At 41.6% G+C, this 27,725-nt stretch overlaps 1 protein-coding gene across 7 annotated transcripts in view; it reads left to right on the top strand.

Moving 5' to 3' along the window:
* SHOC1 (shortage in chiasmata 1) overlaps positions 1-27,725 on the top strand; it is a 342,404-nt gene that overhangs the window by 205,997 nt on the left and 108,682 nt on the right. For all 7 annotated transcript variants that reach the window (XM_068234309.1, XM_068234308.1, XM_068234310.1 and 4 more), the window contains 5 exons: positions 670-793; positions 10,020-10,118; positions 12,868-12,997; positions 14,873-14,952; positions 18,982-19,215. In XM_068234309.1, the coding sequence (XP_068090410.1) occupies positions 670-793; positions 10,020-10,118; positions 12,868-12,997; positions 14,873-14,952; positions 18,982-19,215 (667 nt within the window). The remainder of the gene's footprint in view (positions 1-669; positions 794-10,019; positions 10,119-12,867; positions 12,998-14,872; positions 14,953-18,981; positions 19,216-27,725) is intronic.

A 27,725-nucleotide genomic window follows, 5' to 3' on the forward strand; every position in this document is an offset into this window, starting at 1 on the left:
GACATAGAGGAGGTGGGGGAGTGGCGAGAATGACAGTACAGAGTGGCGAGAATGACAGTACAGACATAACCAGCTGGCTATCGACACGCTGCGTGTCGCTTAGCACAGCGCATGATTATTGGGGGCACAGCAGAGCGCAGGGCGGAGACTGGGGGAAACCATACAGCAACAGAGGCTGGGCATTATATGCAGACCCAGCCTCTGTGTGCAATTAGGATTCTTAGAACCCACCTCGGGTTCTCTTTAAGGATATGTTGAAAAGTTGGACCTTGTACATGGTACGCTGAATTTGAAAATATATAGGTGTGTGCATATATATATGACACACAATTTGCATAATAATTTGGAAAGCAGTGTATATAAGTCTTGAGTATCACTTATCACCATATCCTGCCTGGTATAGAAAATAATATCTCACTGTCATTTTATGTAACCCATAAACATTCTGAATAGGGACTGGAAGAGTAAAAAATAATTACACATTGACCAAGAACAAGGAGATACAACTCTGCTCAGCCATAATGCTGCAGTGCTGCCCACAAAGTACTTAACTTTCGGAAGAGGGAAGTGGTAGATGGGTTCAGATGATCTGTGCACACGAAGAAATTACAGTTTAGAGATGTATGTTTGCAACAATAAATAATGTTGTTTGTGTGCATTTATTTACAGTATCTGAGCCTTCCTTGTACAGTGGAAGTGGAAGAGGTTACCAGATATGAAAGATCTTCTGTGTCCGAGCTCTTTACAGCTCTGCAGCTTGCTCCTGAAGACATACCAGAGACCCCTTCAGAAGGTCATGACAGATAGATAGATATTTATGTAGATAGGATTTCTGTTCAGTGTATGTCCTTCGTCATTTTAAAGCCTGATCATTTTTTTTTTCAAGTAATGAGGAGACTTGTAGGAAGCTGATAATCCTCTCAGACTTTATGTGCCCTGCATACCCTCCAGTCAGCCACACCGCCTGTGCTGTGCCTCTCCTCTAATACATGCATCAATTTTCCTTCAGGATTCCATCAACGAAGCCCGTGGTTGCGGCGCACTGCGCTAAGCAGCAAAACTATGCGATGCTATAACAGTAATGCTATAGTGCACGAGGCGCATAAGAATCAGGCCCCCTTCACATTAGAGCATTTTCATAGCATACCGCAGGGTAACGGTAAAGCAGTGAAAGTCTATAGGAGATGGGAAGCGCCGGAATTATGGCATCTGACACAAACGCATTACAATGTTATGGATCAACATCAGCTGTGACGTTTCGCCTCTGTGTTGCGGTGCACATGTGTGGAAGCATATTTTTCCAATGCACTTTCTTGCAATTTGTATTTCCGCCACAGGAAGTGAGCGCTAGAGAGCCAAGAATCACATTACTGCAGGTATCTACAAAACCGGTATGTTTGCTTTATTCAATTAAACGCAGGCTGCTAAATTCAGGGTTTCGGCGGTCGCCGGACCCCGAATTACATCTCCCTCTGAGTTTCTACGACTCGGAGGGAGAATAGTAGTTAACGCTGCCAGGGATTTGAGCTGCAGCAGGGTGAGGCGTTATTCGGCAGTTACCTTGATTCTATACAACTTTCGTTTCTTTCACTTACCAAAACTTCATATACTGTAACGTTCATCCACGTTCTGCCCACAACATGCATTCCTCATGTATTAAAGTTCTGGATCTTCTGACTGGTATGACAATTAACTTCTTTACGACCGCCCCACGCTAAGTGGCGTGGACGTTGCGGCAGCCCCAGGACCACTCGAAGCCAATTGGCGTGAAATCCTGGGGCAGGGTTTTACAGGAGATCATCTCCGCTTGAATGACGGAGCTCCGTCATCAGTCTCCCATCGGCGATCGCCACTAGGAAACTGTTTACACTGTACACACTTTACACTGTTTACACTGTATACACTGTACAGCGCTGCGATCTACAGCAGCGCTGTACTGGGTACAGCTGTGTGACACGGCTGTCCCCCTGGGAGGCAGGAGAGTGATCGGCTGTCAGCCAATCGCTGTGATTGGCTTGCGGAGGGCGGGAAAAAGGGTTATAAAAATCAATAAAAAATATTAAAATGTATTTAAAAAAAAAAGAGATAAATAAATAAACAAACATCCATGCAGGGATCATAGCCAAAGCTGTTGGTGGGCAGAAAATGCGGGGGGGGGGGGGGTCACTTGTGTGCTAGGTTGTACGGCCCTGCAGCGAGGCCTTAAAGCTGCAGTGGCCTAATTAGTAAAATATAGCCTGGTTACTGGGGGGGGGGGAGCCTGTGGTCCTGAAGCAGTTAATATAAACAAGCACCACGCAGTCACTTTGGAAGCCATTGGTTGGCAGAGGGCAGGCTGACCCTCAGGCATATATGAAATGGCTACTAACATTTCAATGAAGTGCCATAAATATGCTTCTATTACATTCTGCCCCTTCCGCAGTGTTCTGTTCCCTTGTCACCACATTGCCACAGCTAGTGCTGAAAGCTTCAGTGCTTCTTGAAACAGGTGCAAGTCAACAGTTCATATGTGACCCAGCAAGAAATAATTTCTACATGAGCAAGACTGAACAGAGTGTCACTACAGAAACATGAGCATGTGAGTGGGAGGAAGAAAAAAAGAAGATAGGATGGAGAGGGCACTAAAAGTAGCAGGGTAAACATGATACAAGGTGGCTTTTTGAACACAGACAGGTAAACAAAAGCTGGGGTCACCAAGCAGAGAACCCCCTAGCATAGAGTGGCAGGGCAGCAGAGAAACTGGGGCAGAGAGTTGCTAAAAGAACAGGGAATGTGAAAGGTACAGCGCAGACAGATTAGTACAGACAGATACAGACAGATTAGTGGAAAACTTTGGAGAGGGGCACATAGTGCAGGAAGAGGGGAAAAAAAGGAATGCATACACTGGAAATAAGGATATAAAAGTAGGAGGCTTAGGCCACGTTTACACTTAATCAGTTGCTACACGTTTTTTTTTTCTTCTTCATAGTGCATTGTGAAAAAGATTTCAGTTAAAACATGTTAAAGAGGAACTCCAGTGAAAATAATGTAATAAAAAGTGCCTAATTTTTAAATTAATTGTGTATAAATGATTTAGTCAATGTTTGCTCATTGTAAAATCTTTCCTCTCCCTGATTTACATTCTAACATTTATCACATGGTGACATCTTTACTACTGGCAGGTGATGTCACTGGAAGGAGATGCTGCTTGCTTTTTTGGCAGTTGTAAACAGCTGTTATTTCCCACAATGCATCAAGGCTCCCACAGTGTGATGTCAGTACCTCAGTACTGTGAGGCGCTGACATCACACTGTGGGAGGGGTTTCACCACAAAATCACCCATACAGAGTCCCCTGATGATCCGTTTGAGAAAAGGAATAGATTTCTCATGGGAAAGGGGGTATCAGCTACTGATTGAGATGAAGTTCAATTCTTGGTTACGGTTTCTCTTTAAAGAGGATCTCCAGTGAAAATAATATAATAGAAAAAAGTGCTTCATTTTTACAATAATTATGTATATGTGATTTAGTCAGTTTTTGCCCATTGTAAAATCTTTTAAATCCCTGATTTACATTCTCACATTTATTACATGGTGACATTTTGACTGTTGGAAGGTGATGTAGCTGCTGCTTGCTTTTTTGGCAGTTGGAAACCACTGTAAACAGCTATTTCCCACAATGCAACAGGGTTCACAGACCGGAAACTGCCAGGAGTACGTACTTAGTTTCTTGTGGGAGGGGTTTCACCACAATATCTGTCATACAGCGCCCCCTGATGGTCTGTTTGTGAAAAGGAATAGATTTCTTGTGTAAAAGGGGGAATCAGCTACTGATTGGGATAAAGTTCAATTCTTGGTCGGAGTTTCTCTTTAACCTATTTTGGTTCCTGGATGTAGAAACTACATCCAGGAACCATGTGCGCTACCGCGCGTCCCCGTGGCCGTTCGCACGCGTGCACGCGCACTCCCGGCCGCGGATTCGGTAGCCACGGAATCAACGTATCGGGCTATGGTGCCCGATCACTGATTCCTCTCCCCCGCTGAAAAAGCGACAGCTTCTCTCAGAAGCTGCGCCTTTTCTGGCCGTTCCCTCCCCGATGCGCCACTCTAAGCGTGTGTTACGCTTAGAGTGACGTCATGTAAACAAACTCATGGCCGCCATCTTGTGGCCAAAAAGTAATACTACAACTGAAAATAAAAATAAATTAAAATGAACACACATTTACATTATAAATCTATTGTTTACCCCCACCCTCCCAAAACTACCCAAATAAAATGTTTACTATAAAAAAACCAAAAACATTACAATAAAAATAAAAAAATAAAAACATGTAAATATTTACCTAAGGGTCTAAACTTTTTAAATATCAATGTAAAGATGAAATATTTCTATATTTTTTTATTTTAAACTTGTTAATAGTGATAGATGCAAAATGGAAAAAATGCACCTTTATTTCCAAATAAAATATTGTCGCCATACATTGTGATAGGGACATAATTTTAACGGTGTAATAACCGGGACATATGGGCATATACAATACGTGAGTTTTAATTATGGAGGCATGTATTATTTTAAAACTATAATGGCTGAAAACTGAGAAATAATGAATTTTTCCATTTTTTTCTTATTCTTCCTGTTAAAATGCGTTTACAGTAAAGTGGCTCTTAGCAAAATGTACCCCCCAAAGAAAGCCTAATTGGTGGCGGAAAAAACAAGATATAGATCAGTTCATTGTGATAAGTAGTGATAAAGTTATAGGCTAATGAATGGGAGGTGAACATTTCTCTCGTGAAAACCACGGAACCTGAATGGGTTAAGTGTGAACTTTGCCATAGGAAAACATGGGCATTACTTTGAAAATCAGTTGACCTTTCAGTTATAGCTGAGAGCAACTGATTTAAGTGTAAACGGGGCATAAGCCATTCATCAATAAATCAGTCCTCTTGCTAAGAATGTCCACTTTGGTCTGTTTCATAAGCATATATTTCATGTAGAAAAATCTCTGCCATTTGGTGCATAACTCAGGTCTTAAAGTGCCTTGAATCAATGATTTAATCTACATTGTACAATCTTACCAAATCTATGTAGTAGAAGGGTAAATTGAGTTAATATACTTTGAATGTATACTTAACCACTTTACCCCCACGCGTACGCATTTCAACGTCCCTTTTTCCATCCTTTCACCCCCAGGGACGGAGAAATGCGTACTTTCTGCGCTCCCGCCGCTGCCCGCGCTCCCGCTCGCTCTAGCGCGCACTCCCGCTAGTAAACACGCCGCCGGCCGCTCGCCCGTAGATCAATGAACGGGAAAATCCATTCCTGTTCGTTGATCTAAGCCCCGCAATGATCCGCTGCTTGTCCGATAAGCAGCACGATCATTGTGAAAAAAAAAACGTTCTCAGCCTCCTAGTACTTCCTGCAAGCGTCCGGAAGGACGCTTGCAGGTCGCAGTAAACAAAAAGTTACTGTTGCCATCTTGTGGCCAAATAGTAAAATTACACCCTAAAGCATTTTTTTTAACATACAAATAAATGAGTTTTACACTAAAAATTAACTCCTTACCTCCGACACTCCCCAATTTTTTATTTTTTTTTTGTAATTAAAAAAAAAAAATTACAATGAAAAAAAAATACATAAATAGTTACCTTAGGGACTGAACTTTTTAACCAGTTCGGCCTATCTGGACGAGCTTCCTCGTCCAGATAGGCACTGCTGCTGCCGCCGCCTCGTGCGCGCGATCGGGCGCGCCCCCGCGCGTGCTCCCGCTGCCCGCCGCTAGCCCCCCGATCAGTGAATGGGAATATAATTCCCATTCACCGATCTATCTTCCCCGCAGAAATACCGACGCTTTCTCTCCAGAGAGCGTGGTATTTCTGCCCCCAGGAAACATTTCCCCTACTTTTAAGTTCCTAGATGCGAAATCGTTCGCATCTAGGACTTTTTTCACTGTGGCCATCTTGTGGCCGAATAGTAAACTGCACCACAATTCATTTTTAATTTAAAAAAATATATATTTTACATTTAAAATTAACAGTTTCCCTCCCACACCAAAAATTACCCACATACACTTTTTTTATTAAAAATAAAAATAAAAAATACAATTAAAAAAAATCAAAAACAACATAAATAGTTACCCAAGGGTCTGAACTTTTTAAATATGCATGTCAAGAGAATATGTTATTATATTATTTAAAATTATAAGCTTATAAACAGTGATGGACGCAAATTGAAAAAATGCACCTTTATTTCTAAATGAAATATTGGCACCATAAATTGTGATAGGGACATCGTTTAAATGGTGTAATAAGCGGGACAGATGGGCAAATAAAATACATGAGTTTTAATTACGCTAGCGTATATTAATTTCAAACTATAATGGCCAAAAACTGAGAAATAATGATTTTTTTTTTCATTTCTTTCTTAATCTTCCTGTTAAAATAGATTTAGAAAAAAATAATTCTTAGCAAAATGTAGCACCCAAAGAAAGCCTAATTAGTGGCGAAAAAAACAAGATATAGATCAATTCATTGTGATGAGTAGCAATAAAGTTATAGGCGAATGAATGGGAGGTGAACGTTGCTCGGATGCATGAGATTTTCGGACTGCGGTGCTGAACCGGTTAAATATTTATGTCAAGAGGGTATAACACTGTTACTTTATAAACTATGGGCTTGTCATTAGGGATGGACGCAAAACTGAAAAAAAATGCACCTTTATTTCCAATTAAAATATTGGTGCCAAACATTGTGATAGGGACATAATTTAAACGGTTTTATACCCGGGACAAAAGGGCAAATAAATTACATGGGTTTTAATTACAGTAGCATGCATATTTAAAAACTATAAAGGCCAAATCTGAAAAATACATTTTTTTTCCCACATTTTTTCCTATTTTCCCATTAAAACACATTTAGAATAAAATAATTCTTGGAATAATGTCCCACCTAAAGAAAGCCTAATTGGTGGCGGAAAAAACAAGGTATAGTTCATTTCATTGTGATAAGTAATTATAAAGTTATAGACGAATGAATGGAAGGAGCGCTGAAAGGTGAAAATTGCTCTGGTGGTCAAGGGGTAAAACCCCTCAGTGGTGAAGTGGTTAAGGTAGTGTCTCGTATTACATAGAAGTGGTACAATAGATTGTACAATTAAGATTGCATCATTAATGGGCATGTTTAGTAACAGACATAGATGATTGCTTTGTAGCTATGCTGAAAGAGTGAAAAAGTGAAATTCCAGTTCAATTTTTTTTTATGAAATTTGGTGGAAAAGATATCAGCTATTTATGTTTGTGTGTTGAGTTTGGTTTGATACACCTTTGTTTGTTATTATCTACAATGGCCTCAATTCACTAAACAGTTTAGACTAGTCTACTGATGTTTTTTAGTCTACTGATGGTTTGGTCAGTTACATCAATGGGGAATTCACTATTACCACATTTAGACCTGTTTTTAGACCTGGTCTAAAACATTTGGTAATTAGGTCAGTAAATCGGGGGAAATTATCAAAAGCTGCAATTCACAAATGAGTAGCTATGACTGACATAATTTTCCTTTGATGAGCTCTCCTCTGCATACAATTAAACTCCTGCATAATTAATTCAAAAGGTTCCATTCTTACAGCTGAAATACCTCACAGAATTACTTTACCCACAGAAATCAGCTGGTCTAATCTCTGTCAGAAAAAGTGGGCGTGGTTACTTCTTATTTGCCTTTGTGAATTGTGTAATTACTGAATGTTAGACCAGGTCTATAAACAGGTCTAAAACATTACACCAAACCATCAGTAGATGAAAAACCATCTGTAGACTAGTCTAAACTGCTTAGTGAATTGAGGCAAATGTCTCCTTTAACGATACAGTAAAGGTGCTCAGACATCAGGCGATGATGAGCAGATATGACCAAAAGACAAATCTCTCTGATTGAATGTAATCAGAGAGAGATCTGTCAGCTGCCCATACATTGCAGGCCAATTCCCGATCGATTTCAGCATGAAAACTCTTGGGAATCGGCCACGTCTGCCGCCTCGGCACTGTTCTCTAGTGTATAAATGTGCATGTGTGCATTTATACATTACCTGTTCTGTGTCACGGTGCCCGTCTGTCTTCCGAATCCACCGCTCTTCACCAATTTTCACAGGGATGTCGAACTGGTCCTTTGAGGGCCGAGGTCCTCACAAATTTTTGACACAGCTCAAATTAATGAATGGGTCTGAATCAGAAAAGGTGTGGTCCATCAACTAGAACACATTCCTCTCTTTCTCAGTCCATCCTAAACACTGGCGTGGATCTGGCCCTCCAGGCCTGGAGTTCGACGCCTATGGATTATATTAATCGATCGTCATTCGGCCGCCAAGTCGCCTGATGTATGGCCACCTTAATTGTGCATTAGATGTATCTGTCCTTATCCAATACAGTGTTTTCTGCTTAGCACTTTGCTGTTTTTATACACCCTCTCAATTAATTTTCTCCTCTCGCAAACAGCCCAGAGTTCTTATATGCCCTAAATTATGGCGTACGTTAAAAAGGGGCGCTGGGAAAAAAGGGCGCCGGGTTTTTAACGATAAGCATGGATAACGTTTAAAAATGTATTGTACTGTATTTCGTTTAAAATTAATGTTTTTTAAAGTTATAAATCATTAAATAATGTGCATTAAATCGGCAATTGTAAAAACGTTAATCTTTCGTTTAAATACTGAAACGTATAATAACGTTTAAAAAAAAAAATTACTAAGTAACCCTCCCTGTACCTACCCCTAACCCCTAGACCCCCCTGTTGAGGCCTAAACCTAAGACCCCCCTGTTGGTGCCTAAACCTAAGACCCCCCTGTTAGTGCCTAAACCTAAGACCCCCCTGTTGGTGCCTAAACCTAAGACCCCCCTGTTGGTGCCTAAACCTAAGACCCCCTGTTGGTGCCTAAACCTAAGACCCCCCTGTTGGTGCCTAAACCTAAGACCCCCCTTTTGGTGCCTAAACCTAAGACCCCCTGTTGGTGCCTAAACCTAAGACCCCCCCTGTTGGTGCCTAAACCTAAGACCCCCCTGTTGGTGCCTAAACCTAAGACCCCCCTGTTGGTTTTTTCGTTTAAAAATAATGTAAAAAAAAAAAAAATGTACTGTTTTTCGTTTAAAAATAATGTTTGAAAAAAAATATTGTACTGTTTTTCGTTTAAAAATAATATTTAAAAATGTATAAATCATTAAATAATGTGTAATCATGAGAAGCAGTAATAAAACATTAAGTCTCCGGGCGCCGCTTTTAAAACGTTATTTTTCTCCGGCGCCCTTTTTTCCTATCGGGCGCCCATTAAACGATATTTATTATAGGAGTGAATGGCGGCGCCCGATTTGTCCACTAGCCTCAGGCGCCCGAATTTACTGTTACCTAAATTATGCATGTTTTACTATATACTTGTGGGCATTGCAGCAATTTTATTGAAGGTTTTGTGTGTTTTTAGCTACCTTCCAAAAGTAATGATGAAGCTTACTTTACTAAAATGATTACCAATCACCCAGGTGTACTTCCTATTATGGAACATAATTGTATCGGTATCATTTCACTGAATCCACTTAACATTTATTTTATACAGAACACATCTCAGTTTTTGCTGCTCACAAACAGGCCCATCAAAATTGTTATGCTGAACAGCACACCCTCCGGCTGTTTCATTGTCTTCCCTGTCATTATTTATAGTGTCTCATAAATTTCTTGTCTAAACTCCGTCCATATGCATTTGTCAGTGCGCATTACAATGCACCTGCTTCAGGGAGACCTCCACAGCTGTTATCACACTTCTACAGAACAAATTTATAGCCTTCAGGATGTCCATGAGCAAAAGAATTGATAGAGGGAGATGTTTGTATCAAAATGTCTGTTTGACAACTGTGTATTCACAAGGGGGATAACAATATGGTTAAATGGATGCAGTTACTTTGAAAAACAATAGTTGATTCATTGCATTGCGGAACAATAGATGATTACCTGATTCATCCTTTGTCTCTTTTGTTGCTTACGTTTAATTGCTAGAATTTGTTATTTTTAGACATGTTTACAAAATCCCAGATAAGAAGGGACTTTATTGAGCACAATACAATAAACAGAAACATGGATCTTACCGAATATGAAGATATCATGGACAAAGGTAAAGGTTATCACTACATATTATTTGTACGTATTCTTAAAATAAAAATATTCTTTTGGTATTTCACATTCTTTTTCAGATGCCCCTTTCCCATAGAGGGAATCGGTGGGGGATGTCCCGCTAGGGTTCTGGCCATACCAAAGATCTGTGCTTTAGTAGCATACAACACAGTTATTGCCCTAATGCTTTGCCCTGGAAGAAAGCTAACATTGTAGTAATCTATTGTCACAGGTTTAGAGTGTGCTTTGCGTCACCACTTTTATGTAGTGTTGGTGTAACCCAAATTTGGATTTGGAAAAAAAAACAAATTAAACACCAACACTACTGTTATGGGTGGAGTTCCTCGAAGAGTGAAATCTAAGGGCTAGCTCACAGTGCTCAGTTGTGTTGCAGAATAATTCTGCATGTCGACTCACTGCCCATACAATTCTATGGAGCTCTTCACAGTACTGCATTGTAATGGAATCACGTTATTTTAAATCGCTGCACGCAGGCTTTGTATTGAAGTCTAAGTACAGTCACCATTGCAGTTAACACACATTATAATGCATGTATTATGCCACTGACCAGTGCGAATCCAGCCTAAAGCCTTGTACATGAAGCATGTCAATCAGCAGCCATTGAGACTTGATCTCTCGGGCAACCTTGCGGGGCCGGGGCTGTGCAGACACATCACTAGTCTGCTACTTCGGCTGAGTTTCATCTAGCATGTGTACAAGGTTTATAGGACATCCCAGGTGAAAAATGTCTGGTTGGGATAGACGCGCATGCAGAAGTTGCTGGGTCAGTGATCATTACGGAGGGGCCATCGCTGCACTGGAGCACAGCAAAACTGCAGTGATTGATCAAACAGACTGTTGAGGCTAGAAAAAGCCCCAGGTAGGTAAAGGATATTAGTAACTTTTCACCTTGAGTCCCCTTTAAGAAGCACACTATCTTTTGCCAGAATGCATGTAAGCTTAATTGCAGTACGCTGGCTTCTGATATACAACAGAGGTGAAGTCCACAGTCCACTCTTTAATAAGAAGAAGACCCCTATATGTCAAACCCCCTCTCATGTAAATAGGCCTGGTTGTACTGTACCCACTAACTATTTTCTAATATTTCTATTTCTAGTGTTAAACTAAAATAAGTAAAACACACAAAAAAAAGTATTAAAATTATTTAAAAAAAAATAAGAATACATATTTTCTTTTGTTCATCTATACTCTTCTTCTCTTTTGTTATTCTTCTTTAACCACTTGCCGACCGCGCACTCATAACGCGCGTCGGCAAAGTGGTAGCTGCAGGACCAGCGACGCAGTATTGCGTCGCCAGCTGCAGGCTAATTAATCAGGAAGCAGCCGCTCGCGCGAGCGGCTGCTTCCTGTCAATTCACGGCGGGGGGCTCCGTGAATAGCCTGCGGGCCTCGCAGGCTAAATGTAAACACAAGCGGAAATAATCCGCTTTGTTTACATTGTACGGCGCTGCTGCGCAGCAGCGCCGTAAGGCAGATCGGCGATCCCCGGCCAATCAGCGGCCGGGGATCGCTGCCATGTGACGGGACGTCCTGTCACTGGCTGCACAGGTCGGATAGCGTCCTGTGCAGCCCCGATCACCGGGGATGACAGGTAGGAGAGGGAGGGGGGGAATTTCGCCGCGGAGGGGGGCTTTGCGGTGCCCCCCCCCCCCGCAACATGCCAGCCAAGAGGAGCGATCAGACCCCCCCTGCACACCATCCCCATAGGGGGGAAAAAAGGGGGGCGATCTGATCGCTCTGCGTGCTGCCTGATCTGTGCTGGGGGCTGCAGAGCCCACCCAGCACAGATCACAGAATACTGCGCTGGTCCTTAAGGGGGGGTAAAGGGTGGGTCCTCAAGTGGTTAATACGGTTGCACTGTTCCTCTTTCATCTTTATGTCTTTAGATATGTTCTTCTGTCTTCTTCCGATATTTTCATCTGTATACTTCTTTCTTTTGCTTTAACACCACAACCAGTCTGCACCTTTAAAGTGAACCAGAGACGAAGCACCCTCATGTATTTTACCATATATATCGGTGGGAACATTAGAGCAAACACCTACCCTGCTCTCTGTTTCATCCTTCACTGTTCAGCTTGCTTCTTAACAGCCCTGATAAAATCCCTGACAGGGCATTCAGTATAGCTTTGCTGAGGATTCATTATAGCTGAGTCTGTCTTCTCTGATGTCTTTTCAAGCCCAAGCCTGCCCCCTTCTGGCTCTGCTTTCCTGTTCTGTATACTGCAACATCACAGTGAGCTGTGATGAGATGGGAGGAGTTGCTAATGTAAGGGTATATTGAAAAACCTTTTTTTTTTTTTTTTTTTTTTTTTTTTTTTTTAAATCTATATTTGTTAGTCATAAGAGGTTTTTAGAAATGGTGATTTCATTTTGCACACAGCCCACTAAATAATATGCTTTTTTGATGAACTGTGTTTTGCATGGAGTTCTAGTCAAAAAAACCAAAACCGGCACACCAGAGCTGCGAAAATACCAGGTATAGTATTTATTTTGTAAAATCTATCGGGTGATATGTTTATTTTGTGCCAAAGCGTTCATCTCTGGTTTCCTTTAAGTCTAGGGCTGTTCAGTTGGAGCTTGGCAAATACTCTGGTTGGCTGGGACCCATGTAAACAAGGGTGCTTAGGTGTACACCTTCAGCCAACCATAGCTTGGCTCAGGGCACGTCCTTCAGACCGTCTTTGGCATCTTTACCCTTATTACATTAATGGTTGTTTCTGTTATTTTAGTTTGTTTCAGGTCGTCCTATGAAGGTGAATTGGAGGTTCCCATCACTCCACCCAGCCAACCACCTAAAACTGCAGAATTAAAACCAGATATTAATCTGGCTGAAGAAGTCCTGTCACCTTTTTCTTTTGGGTATGTACAAAGCTGTATATCAAAGTAGTAACTTTTATTATAGTTCCATTAACACAATGTTTATTTGGCCAGCATTTTTGCTTTCCATCAATAGAATTCTATGTTTGGATTCCATTTTCATCCCTACCCCAGACAGCTACATGGCACACGGCACTCTATTTCTCCTCCACCAAACAGTTCTTCATTATGGAGAACTTAAAGAGACACTGAAGCGAGTGAGATAAGTTTTGATTATAGTACAGGACCTTACATAGAGCTAAACTGCCGCTATACCACGGCAAAACGAGGGTTTTTACCCCCCCCCCACCAAATCCCACCTGCAAAATCCACGACTTTCTTGGTCGTGGATTTTGCTGCTCATAGAGGCAGAGCTATGAGCTGCAGCTCTGCCTCCATGCGTGTCAATCGCCGCACGGATCTCCGCCTCTCCCCCGCCCCTCTCTGTGAAGGAAGAGTGAGAGGGGCGGGGAGAGGCGGCGATCAGTCGGGATTGATGCGCTGAGAGGCAGAGCTACAGCCATTAGCTCTGCCTCTTCAGGAAGCGCACCCCGGGAACCATGGAGGGGATTTGGGAGGTAAAGAACCCTTGTTTTGCCGCGGGATAGCGGCGGTTTAGCTCTATGTAAGGTCCTTTACTATAATCAATGGCTAGCTAACTCGCTTCAGAGCCTCTTTAATAATTAGAGTGCAGGAATTCCCAAAGTTGTATAATAAGGCCCACCACAATTATAAATTGAGTCAGGCAAAAACAGCATTAGAAATTTGGGCACAGCAAATACCGCCATAGACCATATTGTAAATTAGGGCTATAGAGGCACTCAATCTGTAATTTGGGTGCCATCAAAAGACGGAGCCCAAATTACGATAAAAGCAGCATAATTCATCAGCCAGCAATAGCTGTCAGACTTATGTCTTATCCCAGAGTCCACGGTGGCCTGGAAGGGGAATAGTAATTAATGCGGCTTTTGCAGAAGGAGAGTGAGCCGTTTCTTGGCTTTACCTTGCACCCAAATTTCCCGGAGCCTTAATTACATTTACACTTATAAATATGGCATCCATACACAGCATCTCTTGGAGGAAACTGCAAAAGCTTTAAAGAAAACCTGTAACTAAAAAAAGTTCCCCTGGGGGTACTCATCTTGGGTGGGGGAAGATTGGCTATTTCCGTCTATCTCCGTGCTGAGAGCCCAACAGTGCCCCCGCTGGAGCCAGGGAAGGTAAATATATCAAGCCTTGTCAGGCTTGTCGAGCCAGGATTGCTGGACGCTTCGGGGAAGCCAGTGCTGAATTGCCTGCAGCTACAGCGGAGGGGGAAGCCTCATTGGGACCCTGAGGCTTCCCCCTCCCGAGGTAAGTACCTCCCAGGGGACATTTTTTTTTATTACTGAGTCTCTTTAAGCACAGACTTCAACATCTACGACCAACAGGAAACTTCACCCATATGGAAATGCTGCAACTAGTACAGGATGCTGTAATCAAAACCATAATGGCCAGCCCATTAAAACCAGCAGAAAGCACATTTGTGAGCAGATATCAAGACAAAATTGGACCACAACGGGGACCAAAACAAAAAAAACAATCAATTACAATGAATACAGTAAAGCTTTGGAATAGTGTGAACCCTGTCTTATGGCTGGATCAGTCAACATTAGTTGAATTTCTGTAGGTAGTTTAACAACCGTAAAAGAAGAACCTGAAATAAAATGAAATTGTCCTTCTAATGTTTTATGTTTTGCCATTTTACAGAAAAAAAAACATTCCTGGTGGCCATTGATGCATATAAAATGTAAACTAATTAAAATTATAACGCTGTATGATATTTTTCATTTGTTTCAGTTCTAAATATTTACTTACCATTCATGCTCTGTGTTAAAGGTCTCACTTTGCAGGTTTACCCAGAGACATCCTAGAATGTCCAGAATATCAAGCTAATATACATCATTTGCTGCTGAAAGGTACCTCAGTTACAATTTTAAAAGCATGTTTTCTATATTGTGATTTTTGTTGCACAGGAGGGCGATAATAGTTTGTTTCCCACAGATGAGATAAAGTATGACTACCAACTGTCTCTTTTTTGTAACCAGATCTTATGTGTCCCTCTTTTTCTCATTTGTACCTCTTTAAGGGCTGATGCACATATCTAAATATTTTAATATATTCCCATCTACATTTATGTATTGAATCTTTATACATTTTAATATGAAGGAAAAGATACAATAATAAAACAAACCATTGTTGTTTCAACAATGAAAACGTCTTTCGCTTTTGAATTTTTAGGAATATGCATGGCTGTGGAAGTGGTGGGAATATGACTGGAGGTGTGGCAGGGCAAAACAGACAATGTGGGTGCAAGTGGTGCCGGGGAAATTTGGGCACTGCCGTAGCTGCCCATACTAAAATAAGAAAATACCAGTTGCAGATGGAAATCGGGGGGTGAATAAAGCAGTGTAGCGGAACTCTGTAGGAAAGGCGGCAGGCATGCTGGCTTAATGTAGCCAAACTGTCACAAGCCTGAACGAAGAAACATGGTTTGACCACAGTTTGCAGTATACAGACACTAGAATCAGGGAATAAGATTTATTGCAAATGCAAGCATACATACAAACATGAATGCAAATATGATGCCAACCCATGCACTTCACACAATATAAAGTGGCTTGCAAAAGTATTCGGCCCCCTTAAAATTTTCCACATTTTGTCATATTACTGCCACAAACCTGAATCAATTTTATTGGAATTCCACGTGAAAGACCAATACAAAGTGGTGTACACGTGAGAAGTGGAACAAAAATCATACATGATTCCAAACAATTTTTACAAATAAATAACTGCAAAGTGGGGTGTGCGTAATTATTCAGCCCCCTGAGTCAATACTTTGTAGAACCACCTTTTGCTGCAATTACCGCTGCCAGTCTTTTAGGGTATGTCTCTACCAGCGTTGCACATCTAGAGACTGAAATCCTTGCCCATTCTTCTTTGCAAAACAGCTCCATCTCAGTCAGATTAGATGGACAGCGTTTGTGAACAGCAGTTTTCGGATCTTGCCACAGATTTTCAATTGGATTTAGATCTGGACTTTGACTGGGCCATTCTAACACATAGATATATTTTGTTTTAAACCATTCCATTGTTGCCCTGGCTTTATGTTTAGGGTCGTTGTCGTGCTGGAAGGTGAACCTCTGCCCCAGTCTCAAGTCTTTTGCAGACTCCAAGAGGTTTTCTTCCAAGATTGCCCTGTATTTGGCTCCATCCATCTTCCCATCAACTCTGACCAGCTTCCCTGTCCCTGCTGAAGAGAAGCACCCCCAGATCATGATACTGCCACCACCATATTTGACAGTGGGGATGGTGTGTTCAGAGTGATGTGCAGTGTTAGTTTTCCGCCACACATAGCGTTTTGCATTTTGGCCAAAAAGTTCTGTTTTGGTCTCATCTGACCAGAGCACCTTCTTCCACATGTTTGCTGTGTCCCCCACATGGCTTGTGGCAAACTGCAAAAGGGATTTCTTATGCTTTTCTGTTACCAATGGCTTTCTTCTAGCCAATCTTCCATAAAGGCCAACTTTGTGCAGTGCACGACTAATAGTTGTCCTATGGACAGATTCCCCCACCTGAGCTGTAGATCTCTGAAGCTCGTCCAGAGTCACCACGGGCCTCTTGACTTCATTTCTGATCTGCGCTCTCCTTGTTCGGCCTGTGAGTTAGGTGGACGGCCTTGTCTTAGTAGGTTTACAGTTGTGCCATACTCCTTCCATTTCTGAATGATCATTTGAACAGTGCTCTGTGGGATGTTCAAGGCTTTGGAAATCTTTTTGTAGCCTAAGCCTGCTTTAAATTTCTTAATAACTTTATCCCTGACCTGTCTGGTGTGTTCTTTGGACTTCATGGTGTTGTTGCTCCCAATATTCTCTTAGACAACCTCTGAGGTTGTCACAGAGCAGCTGTATTTGTACTGACATTAGATTACACACAGGTGCACTCTATTTAGTCATTCACACTCATCAGGCAATGTCTATGGGCAATTGACTGCACTCAGACCCAAAGGGGGCTGAATAATTATGCACACCCCACTTTGCAGTTATTGATTTGTAAAAAATGTTTGGAATCATGTATGATTTTTGTTCCACCACACACACACACACCACACACACACACACACACACACACACACACACACACACACACACACACACCCTGGGAATCAGTGACAAATGAATATAACACAATGACTATCTAACTAACTAAATAAATACAGCATATATACACAGGATAATATATACAATCAATCGCAGTATCTCAAGGAGAAGGCAATGACGGGTCAAGACGGAGTATCAGGATCAGTAACGGTAAATTAAATACAAACAAGGCACAAAGGAGAGAGCGGAAGCAAAGTCAGGGCAAGCAGGGTTCAGCATCAGGTAATCAGATCAGCGAACAAGGTACAAGGATCAGTAACCAGGTAATCAGGAGTGTCCGGGAACTCAGACCTATAATGAACGAAGGTCTGGCGATTAGCAAGAGGCAGGTCTTAAATAGTCCATGAGATAATGAACACAGGCTACAGCTGGAGGTGAGTAATTGCAGTAAGAATTCACTCAAAGCCATCCAGAGGCCAGATAGGGGACTGCAAGTCCTAACATTAACAGGCCCCCTGCTGGTGGATGGTGGATGTTCAAGACAATACAAAATCCTCAGGGGCATCTGCTGGTGGAATAATGGAAGTTTATGAAATTCCTGAACCATGCTGCCACCAGCAGGCAGAAAGCGGCAACACAAGTTTCCTCACACATAGTTGCAAAACAGTATTTAGTGGTGGGTGGTTAGTGTTAGGAGTAGTTGGGGGGTGTTTAGTGTTTGTCATAGATAGTGGAGGTTCCATGTGAGAGCTGGGGTACAGAGTAGCATAGTAGAATATTGGTATACAGTAATTGTTGAAATTCTACTATAGTGGATAGTAGGATATCTGTAAAGTTACTATAGCAGATAGTAGAATATCAGTGATCTGAGGATCAAGGCACATGAAGTGTCTTCCAGTTGTGTGGCAGTAGTGCTTCTCCACTCTGTTTTTTTTTTTTTTGTTTTTTTGGCAAGTACAGGTAGTCCCCGGTCAACGAACGAGATAGGGACTGTAGGTTTGTTCTTAAAGAGACACTGAAGTCTCTTAAAAATCCATTTTTTATAACAAAATCCTCTTTAACATATTATTCCTAACTAAACCGCCGCATCCCCCATGGCTGTAAGCTATCTAAATCCCCCCCCTTAGTCACCCTCCCTCTCCCCTGCAAAATCCACGACTTTCTTGGTCGTGGATTTTGCTGCCAGCATTGGCTTCCTTGTGACACAGGGCTATGAGCTGCAGCCCTGCCTCACACGCGTCTGTCAGCGGCGGATCTCCGCCTCTCCCCCGCCCCTCTCAGTGAAGGAAGACTAGTTAGATTAGAGCAGCGGGGATGCGGCGGTTTAGGTAGGACTATTATGTTAAAGGGGATTTTGTAATATAAAACTGATTTTTTTTTAGAGACTTGAGTCTGTTCTTAAGTCGGAACACTGTGCCATCTCTGTCCCCTGTACCTCCTCTGTGCCCTCCTGTGCCTTCATTGTCCCCCTCTGTGTCACCTCTGTCCTCTGCACCTGCTTATACAAGTTTAAAAGCCATTTTTTCTTAGGATTTTTCAAAATTAATTTTCTCAAAAACTACAAGTCCAATTGGAAAAAAAATGTTTTTGGCTTGTTCCCATGGAAACGCAGAATCCATGCCGTTCGTATCGGCGGGTCGTTCGTAAGTCGGGCATTCGTAAGTCGGGGACTACCTGTAACTATTTGTATAACGTTTACTTGTTAACCTAAAATAAGATCATAATGTATTTCTATCCACTTATGTAATTTTGCCTTTTTTCTATATAATAGTGAATCTTTACTCTTTTGTTGTGCCTTCACTTTACATTGTATTTTCAATTTCTTATGTTTTGTGTTTTCTTTCATAGTGCCACATATTTCAGTTCAATCATTGCATAATAAAGTTGCTCAGGAGCTAATGTGTTTCAGCTCTGATGAATCGGTGGATATCACTCTGGAAGATAAATGGTGGAGAGAATTAGGACTGAATGTTCAGAATGATAAAATCATAGAAAAGCTGAATTGTAATATTCCTAGTACACTCACAATTGCTCTGGCAACAGTGGAGTCCTTCACAAGGATTACTCCAGCTGATCTGGAACGTAAGTCTTTACAGGCCAATTTAAATACCGGTACTACCCACTAGGAGATTTATTTTCATGCATTTTTTTGTTCCCACAGTAGCAACTCTAGAGATAAACAGATAATCATAGGGATTTAAAGGGAACCTTAACTGTGATTAAAAAAAAAAGAAAGTTTTACCTGGGGCTTCCCCAAGCCCTCTGCAGCCACCCTGTGCCCTCGCCAGTCCTCGACTATCCTCTGCTCCCCCGCCACGGGTTAGTTTCATTTTTACCTGGGTAAGAGTCGGCACCTGGCCATGCGCATCCTTGTATGCGTTCCTGTCGTTAAAGTGAACCTTAAGTCATGCCAAAAAAATGAGTTTTCCTCACCTGGGGCTTCCCTCAGCTCCCTGCAGCCGATCAGTGCCCTCGCCGTGTCTCTCTGATCCTCCTGTCTCCGCCGGAGACCACTTCCGGTTTCGCCGTCAGGACCCGACAGGCATGGGAACGCGAGTGATTCTTTGCGTTCCCAGCCAAAATATTGCCCCCTATGCTGCTATTGCGGCAGCAGGGGGCTGAGGGAAGCCCCAGGTGAGTAAAACTCATTTTTTTGGCATGGCTTAAGTGCCTCTTTAAATGCATCCTGCACAGACGCAGTACGAGGTTTCTCTTATGGCGCCTGCGCAGGACGCCCCTGACTACAGGAACGTACAAGGATGCGCGTGGCCAGGGGCCGACTTTTAGTCAGCCGAAAACAAAACTAACTGGAGGATAGTAAGGGCTGGCGAGGGCACAGGACGGCTGCAGGGGAAGCCCCAGGTATGTGAAACCTTTTTTATCACAGTTAAGGTTCTCTTTAAAGGACCACTATCGCGAATATGGTAAAATGTAAAGTACATGTAAGCAAATACAAATGAGAAGTACATTTTTACCACAGTAAAGTGTGCTATAAAGTACTTTTCTCCTATGTTACTGTGACAATCTGACAGAACCGACAGGATTTAGACCAGCTCATCTACTCATGGGGGATTCTCAGGGTTTTCTTTCTTTTCAAAAGCACTTAGCAAATGGCAGTTGCTCTGTCCAACTGCCAAAAAAGTGTACGGTGAGCAGGGAGGCTGGCTAGCATATTTGTATAAATCCTTTTCAGGGAGTGTCTTTATAAAGAATAAAGGCCATGCTGAGAATCCCCATGGGGAAATGAGCTGCTCCATATCCTGTCGATTCTGTCTGTATTCTACTGCCTACTGTAAGTGACAGCAACATATTTACTCTGGAAGAAATGTACTTCTTACTTGTATGTGTTTACATGTATTTAAAATTTTATAATTTTTCGCGATATTGAAGTGAAAATAAAACTTATGAGATAATGAATTCTATGTGTAATACAGCTAAGAAATAGAACATTAATAGCAAAGAAAAGAGTCTCATATTATCTACAGTACAGAAGGAGTAAAAAAAAAAAAAAAACAACGTAACCACTTCAGTCTATCTGGACGGATATATCCGTCCAGATAGACTGTGCTGCTGTAAAATAATGTAATGTAAAAAATGTATGTGGGTGTAGTTTACTACTACAGTCAAAAAAGTCCTGGAATCGTACGATCACGCTTCCAGGAACTACAAGGAGGCTGGGAAACTTTTTATTTGCAGAAATACCGCGGTCTGTGATTAGAGACCATTGGTTTTTCTGCGGGGGACTTAGATCGGTGAATGGGAATTATATTCCCATTCACTGATCGGGGGGTAATGGCAGGCAGCGGGAGCGCGCAGCCTCCTTGTAGTTCCTGGAAGCGTGATCGTACGATTCCAGGACTTTTTTGACTGTAGTAGTAAACTACACCCACATACATTTTTTACATTACATTATTTTACATTTAAAATTATATGTTTCCCTCCCACACCAAAAATTACCCTAATACATTTTTTTATAAAAAATAAATAAAAATAAAATTACAATAAAAAAAAACAAAACAAAAAAAAAACAACATAAATAGTTACCTAAGGGTCTGAACTTTTTAAATATACTTGTGAAGAGAGTATCTTATTATATATTTTTAAAATTATAAGCTTGTAAATAGTGATGGACGCAATTGAAAAATTGAGCTCTACAGTACCGTTTTCCGAAGCACTTAAACAGGATACGTCCAGGCAACTAAAAAAAACATCCACTTACCTGGGGCTTCCTCCAGCCCCTGGCAGCCGTGCTGTGCCCTCGCCGCAGCTCCGGTGGCTCCCGGTCTCCTCCGCTGGCGAAGTGTTTCAGGTCGGCTTCTCCTGCGCTCCACCAAGCGGGTCACGTGGGCTCGCCGACATCATTAGGATGGTACTGCGCAGACGCAGAACTACTGTGCTAGCGCAGTACCATCCTGATGACATCAGCGAGACTACGTGACCCGCACGGTGGAGCGCAGAAGAAGCTGACCCGGAACCCGACCTGGTCAGGTCGGCTTCGGCAGGGGAGGAGACTGGCAGCCACCGGTGCTGTGGTGAGGGCACAGGACAGCTGCCACGGGCTGGAGGAAGCTCCAGGTAAGTGTTTTGGGGTTTGTTTTTTTTAGTTTCCTGGACGTATCCTTTAAACAGCAAACAAAACAGTGAGAGACAGCTTAAGATAAGGTTTTACTGTAGGATAGTTCAAACAAACAATATTTCTGCTTTGTTTTATAGTTTAAAACACAGAGTGTGCGTTTAAAACTGCAACTGTGACAGAATGATGCAATGTTTATTTTAAAAAAAAAAATCTATATAACTGAAAATAAAAATGAGACTCTTTTCTTTGCTACTAGTGTTCTATTCCTTATCCGTACTACACATACAATTCATTATATCATACATTTTTTTCACTTCAGGTTTGCTTTAAGTACAGCAAATTATAAGCCAATTTTAGGAAATGTATTTACAGTAGAATCCCTTTATTGTAAATGTTAAGGGAGATAGACAATTAGTCTACTAAATCTGAAGTTTAATATATCAGAATTTACCATACAATTTTGTATGTTCATACAGATGCATGGCTGGGACCAGGGGACTGGGTTTACTATAGCCAGAGGTTTACTATATCAAAGTTTACTAGAAAGTTTCTACTGTATCAGTAATTGCTAATTCTGCTTGCATTATTACAAACATTCATTATTTACCCTTCCTCAAATGGAAACAGAGCTTATTTGCATCAGATAAAATTAGAACTGGCTGAGTAGAAAATCTTTCATTTTCTCAGAAATGTGGTCGTTTGACTCTTCAGGCCGCAGTGTCTGCAGGTGTTGTGCATAGACTACATATAATATAACAACCCAATGACCACTGTTTTGTACCTGAAGAATCATGGCCGTTGAGAATAACTAAAGGTGGTCATACACTTATAGATTTGCAGCAGATTCGCCCATCAGATAGATTTATGTCAGATGCCTGTCAAGTCCAATCTGACATAAATCTATCTGATGTGTGCAATACACTAGGAACAGATTTCCAATAGATTTCAGAATGAAATGTATTGGAAATCGATCAAAATGCATTATTGGACCATTAGATCCAATGTAACTCTATGGGCTCGACCTAGATTTTCCATCCTGTCAGATAGATCAAATCGATCGAATGAAGAATTTGATAGAATTGATTTCTGATTGATTGATCAATGTATCACCAGTGTATGGGCCCTTTAACATAAGCAGCAACTGGGGTTCCACCTGGAGGGCACATTCATGCATGATTAAATAGTTTTTATTTGCATTTAAAGGACTTACGAGCCCAAAATAAAAAAAAAAAGTTCCGTACCTGTATGATTTTTGAAGGCACGGAGGACGGCATCCGCGCCCTCCATGCAGTTCTGATGGGTCAGGATCCGGCCGGGGAGGGTGGGGAGATTAAGCAGCGGGGAACCGACGGAACTGCATGGAGGGCGCGGATGGCGTCCTCCGTGCCTTCAAAAATCATACCAGTACGGAACTTTTTTTAAATTTTGGGCTCGTAAGTACTTTAAATATCGTTTAGTTTACATTTGAATAGTGTTCAGTTTGCATTTGAAAACACATTTCACTTATGTTTGAATAGTATTTGATTAACATTTGAATGTTTTATAGTTATACAAACCCATTACATTCAGTATAAACAGCAAATGCAAGATTGGTTTGATTAGGAGGCGCCAGGTGTAATCCGGACGTATTGCTGTTGTGTACTCCTATCATATTTTGTCTGATGAAGCGGGTAAGAACCTGCGAAACGCGTTGCAATTTGGAGTGTACCAATAAATATCCTTTATTTTTGAATACACAGTTTGTTGTGTCTGCTTATAGGAGGTAAGCCCACCACTGCCTCCCAAGCAATTTTAAACATTTTAACTACTGTTTTTATCCGTTTGGCGCCTCTGTTCCTTCTTACAATAAGGAAAATAGCAATGCTAAGCTAAGCTCCTGAAGCAGAAATATAAATACAGGTCTCAGTTAGTCCACATTAAAAATGGTAACACTGTTTTTAACATCCATCCAAAGTGTATATGAACAATATATATCGGAAGCAAAGCCATTTTGGCAAGCACTTATTATTGATTGAGCACAAGTCAATTTCACTGATAAGTGGAGATCTGAAATTTGGCCATGCCTTTTCCCAGGCAGGCCAAACAAGAATCTTCACTGTCTTTTCACATTTCTTAGATATTCAATGTCTGCTTATTTTGGCTGGGCCAGTCTTGACCTGTGAATTGTACTGATGCACTTAGCGCTGCTGGAGTTCAAGAGGTTCATCTTACCCATGTGCCACCTGGTTATAAGGCAAGTAGATAAGCAATCCTAAATAAGCAATGGTGGCCTGAAAATAAAGGGATCCTGAAATGAGAGGTATATGGAGGCTGCCATATTTATTTCATTTTAAACAATATATGGAGGCTGACATATTGATTTAATTTTAAACAACACCAGTTGCTTGACATCCTGCTGATCTTTCTGGCATCAGCAGTGTATGACTCATACACCCGAAACAAGCATGCAGCTAATCTTGTAAGATTTGTGTCTAAAACCTGGGATTGGTATTTGCATGGGTAGCATGGTGGTGTAGTGTTTAGTGCTCTTGCCTTGCAGCGCAGGGTCCCCGGTTCAAATCCCAGCCAGGGCACTATCTGCATAGAGTTTGTATGTTCTCCCTGTGTCTGTGTGGGTGTTCTCCGGGCACTCTGGTTTCTTCCCACATACAGATAAGTTAATCGGCTTCCCCCTAAATTGGCCCTAGACTACGATATAGACATATGACTATAGTAGGGATTAGATTGTGGGTCCCTCTAATGGACAGTTAGTTATAAGACAATATACTCTGTAGAGCGTGGCGGAAGATGTCGGCTCTATATAAATCTCACTAATATTATAAATGCAAAAGTTTGGATGTTTGGTAGGGCTGGTGAACACCAGAGTGCTTCTGGAGCGGTTTTTAAAACGCTTGCAGGGGGAAAACCGCTTGGCTAATGAAAGTGAATGGGATGGTGCACACCAGAGTGGTTCGTTTTTTCCACGAACGCAAACTCGGGGGCTGCAGCATTTTTTAGATTTCAGAGGCGTTTCTGCCTCAATGTTAAAGTATAGGAAAGTAGAAAACTACTCTGAAAAACGCTAGATCAGAGCAGTTTTCCAGGCGTTTTTGTTACAGAAGCTGTTCAGTAACAACTTTTACTGTAACAATATTTGTAATCTGCTACACAAAAACTCTCCAAAAAACGCTAGGCATGCTTAAAAAACATCTCTAAACATGCTTAGAATCGCTCTGAAAATGTGCTTCAAAAACCTCTAGCATTTTGCAGATCTGCTAGAGGTTTTTGGTGTGCACTGGCCCTTACTCAGTCACGTAACAATGGCTGAACGGATTTGAATGAAATTTGGCACACACATAGTACATTACCTTGAATAACATATAGGATACTTTTTATCAACATAACCAAAAGTGGGCGGAGACAAATACAGATTTCATTGGAAAAATGTACACTGCAGCCATTCTTACAGTGTTAATGGTAGGGTTCTCAAACTTTGCACAGTTGGTCGCTGAGTGACTGTAATTAATATTCAGAAAAGTGGGTGGAGCCTACAAAAGCCAATCAAAATTCACCTATTGATTTTCAAGGGGAATATTTAATTGCTGTCATTCTTGCACTGTTAATGGCACAAGTCTCAAACCTGGTACAGTTGGTCATTGGGTGACTGGGGTTCAAGTTCAGAAAATGCGGTGGAGACAGAGCCAATCAGATTTGTTTCATTTCCGTGCAAATTATTGATGCCAAAGACTGGAAAGACCTAGTGGTCATTGAGGAATTGAGTAATTGTGTGTTAGGGTTAGAAAAAGTGGGCGGAGCCAACACCAACCAAATACATACCCGGGCAACGCCGGGCCATCAGCTAGTACTAAATAATAATAATGCTTGTTCAGGGTCTATGGCTAAAGTATTAGAGGCAGAGGATCAACAGGACTGCCAGGCAACTGGTATTGTTTAAAATTAACTATATAACTCAGCCTTCATATCTTTCTAACCTTCAGTCAATCATACTCTGGAAATAGAACATAATTATTTGATTTTCAGTGCAGAAGCAGGTTTCAGACAGATCTGAATGAGCAGAACATCAATAGTGTTGTGTGTGTATAGCCATTTTTAATGGACCACTATTGTGAGAAATTCTAAAATGTAAAATACATGCATACACATACAATAGAAATATATTTCTCCTAGAGTAAAATGCACTATATTTTTTTTTCTTCTGTGTTGCTGTCACTTGCAGTAGACAGTAAAAATCTGACAGATCTAACAGATTTAACTGGTTTTGGACTAGTCCATCTCCTCATGTGGGATTCTCAGTATTTCCTTTATCCTTTACAAAAGTACTCCCTGGAAAGGATCTATTCAAATATTCTGGCCAGCCTCCCTACTTGTTTGCTCACTATTTTGGCACTTGGGTAAGCAACTTCCGTTCAGTAAGTATGATTAAAAATAAAGAAAACCTAGAGAATCCCCCATGAGGACATGGACTATTCCAAAACCTGTCAGATCTGTCAGATTTTTACTACCTACTGTAACTGACAGCAAGGAGAAAAAATATTTATAGTATATTTCACTCTGAGAAAAATCTACTGTACATCTTATATGTTTGCATACAAGTGGATTTTAAATTTTACCATTTTTTGCAATAGTGGTCCTTTAACCACTTTGCATCCATACCTTGTTTCCCACTTATGGACCAGAGCAGTTTTGGCAGTTTAGCTATGTCCTTATTTAATCAGAAATAACTTTATCCCTACTTATGACACAGAAATGAAATATATATTGTTTTTTCAAAACAAACTAGGCTTTCATTGTATGCCTTTTTTTCCCTTGAACAATTTTGTTTTTTATGACTTTTAATGGGAAAGCAAGGGAAAAAAATAGAAAAAACACATTATTTCTCAGTTTTACCAATTCCAGTTTAAAAGTAAAAAGTGCTACTGTAGATAAAAAAAACACAGTTTGTAAGGCTATTCTTACCGCTTTTCACAAAACTTAGATTATGTTCCTGTCACAATTTATGGTGAAGATATTTGATTCTGAAATAATGCTACAGAGTGTATTTTTCACTATGAACTGAGAAAATAAAAGCATTTTTAATGGTAAAAATCAATCTCATTAGCTCAGGAAACATATATTCCCGTTCATCAATTAGTTCTGCATCAGAAATGTGCACAGGAGCAGGAGCAGACTCTCCAAGAGTAGCCTGTTACAGAGGAAGTAGAATATTTGAAATTCCATCTTTATTCTAAGTGCTTAAAGGGGAACTGAAGAGAGAGGTATATGGAGGCTGTCATGTTTATTTCCTTTTAGACAATATCAGTTGCCTGGCAGCCCTGCTGATCCTCTGCCTCTAATACTATTAGCCATAGCCCCTGAACAAGCATGCAGCAGATCAGGTGTTTCAGTGGATCAGACTTATAAGTCTGATCTGACAAGACTAGCTGCATGCTTGTTTCTGGTTTTAATCAGATACTACTGCAGAGAAATAGACCAGCAGGGCTGCCAGGCAACTGGTATTGATTAAAAGGAAATAAACATGACAGCCTCCATATACCTCTCTCTTCAGTTCCCCTTTAAAGGACTTACGAGCCCAAATAGGTAAAAAAAAGAGAAATACCTTAATCACTTTTAAATGCACGGAGGACGCCATTCGCGCCCTCCGTGCAGTTCCGCCGGGTCCCCGCAGTGTGATAGCCCCCCGTGCCGCTCCCGACCCCACGGACGGGGTCGGGCTCCCATTCCTCTCCTAAGATGGCCGCCGGAGCTGGCCGCGGCTGCGCAGTCTGCATACACGTTAGTGCGGCTGCGCAGCTCTAGGGCCCTCCCTCCCGATCCACACACAGTAGCGTGGATCGATGGGGGAGGCCCTAGAGCTGCACAGCCGCACTAACGTGTATGCGGGCTGCGCAGCTGCGGCCAGCTCCGGCGGCCATCTTAGGAGAGGAAGGGGAGCCCAACCACCTTCCTTGGGGTCAGAAGCGGCACGGGGGGCTTTCACACTGCGGGGACCCGGCGGAACTGCGCGGATGGCGTCCTC

This window comes from Hyperolius riggenbachi, chromosome 1 (assembly GCF_040937935.1).
Source record: "Hyperolius riggenbachi isolate aHypRig1 chromosome 1, aHypRig1.pri, whole genome shotgun sequence".
NCBI lineage: Eukaryota > Metazoa > Chordata > Amphibia > Anura > Hyperoliidae > Hyperolius > Hyperolius riggenbachi.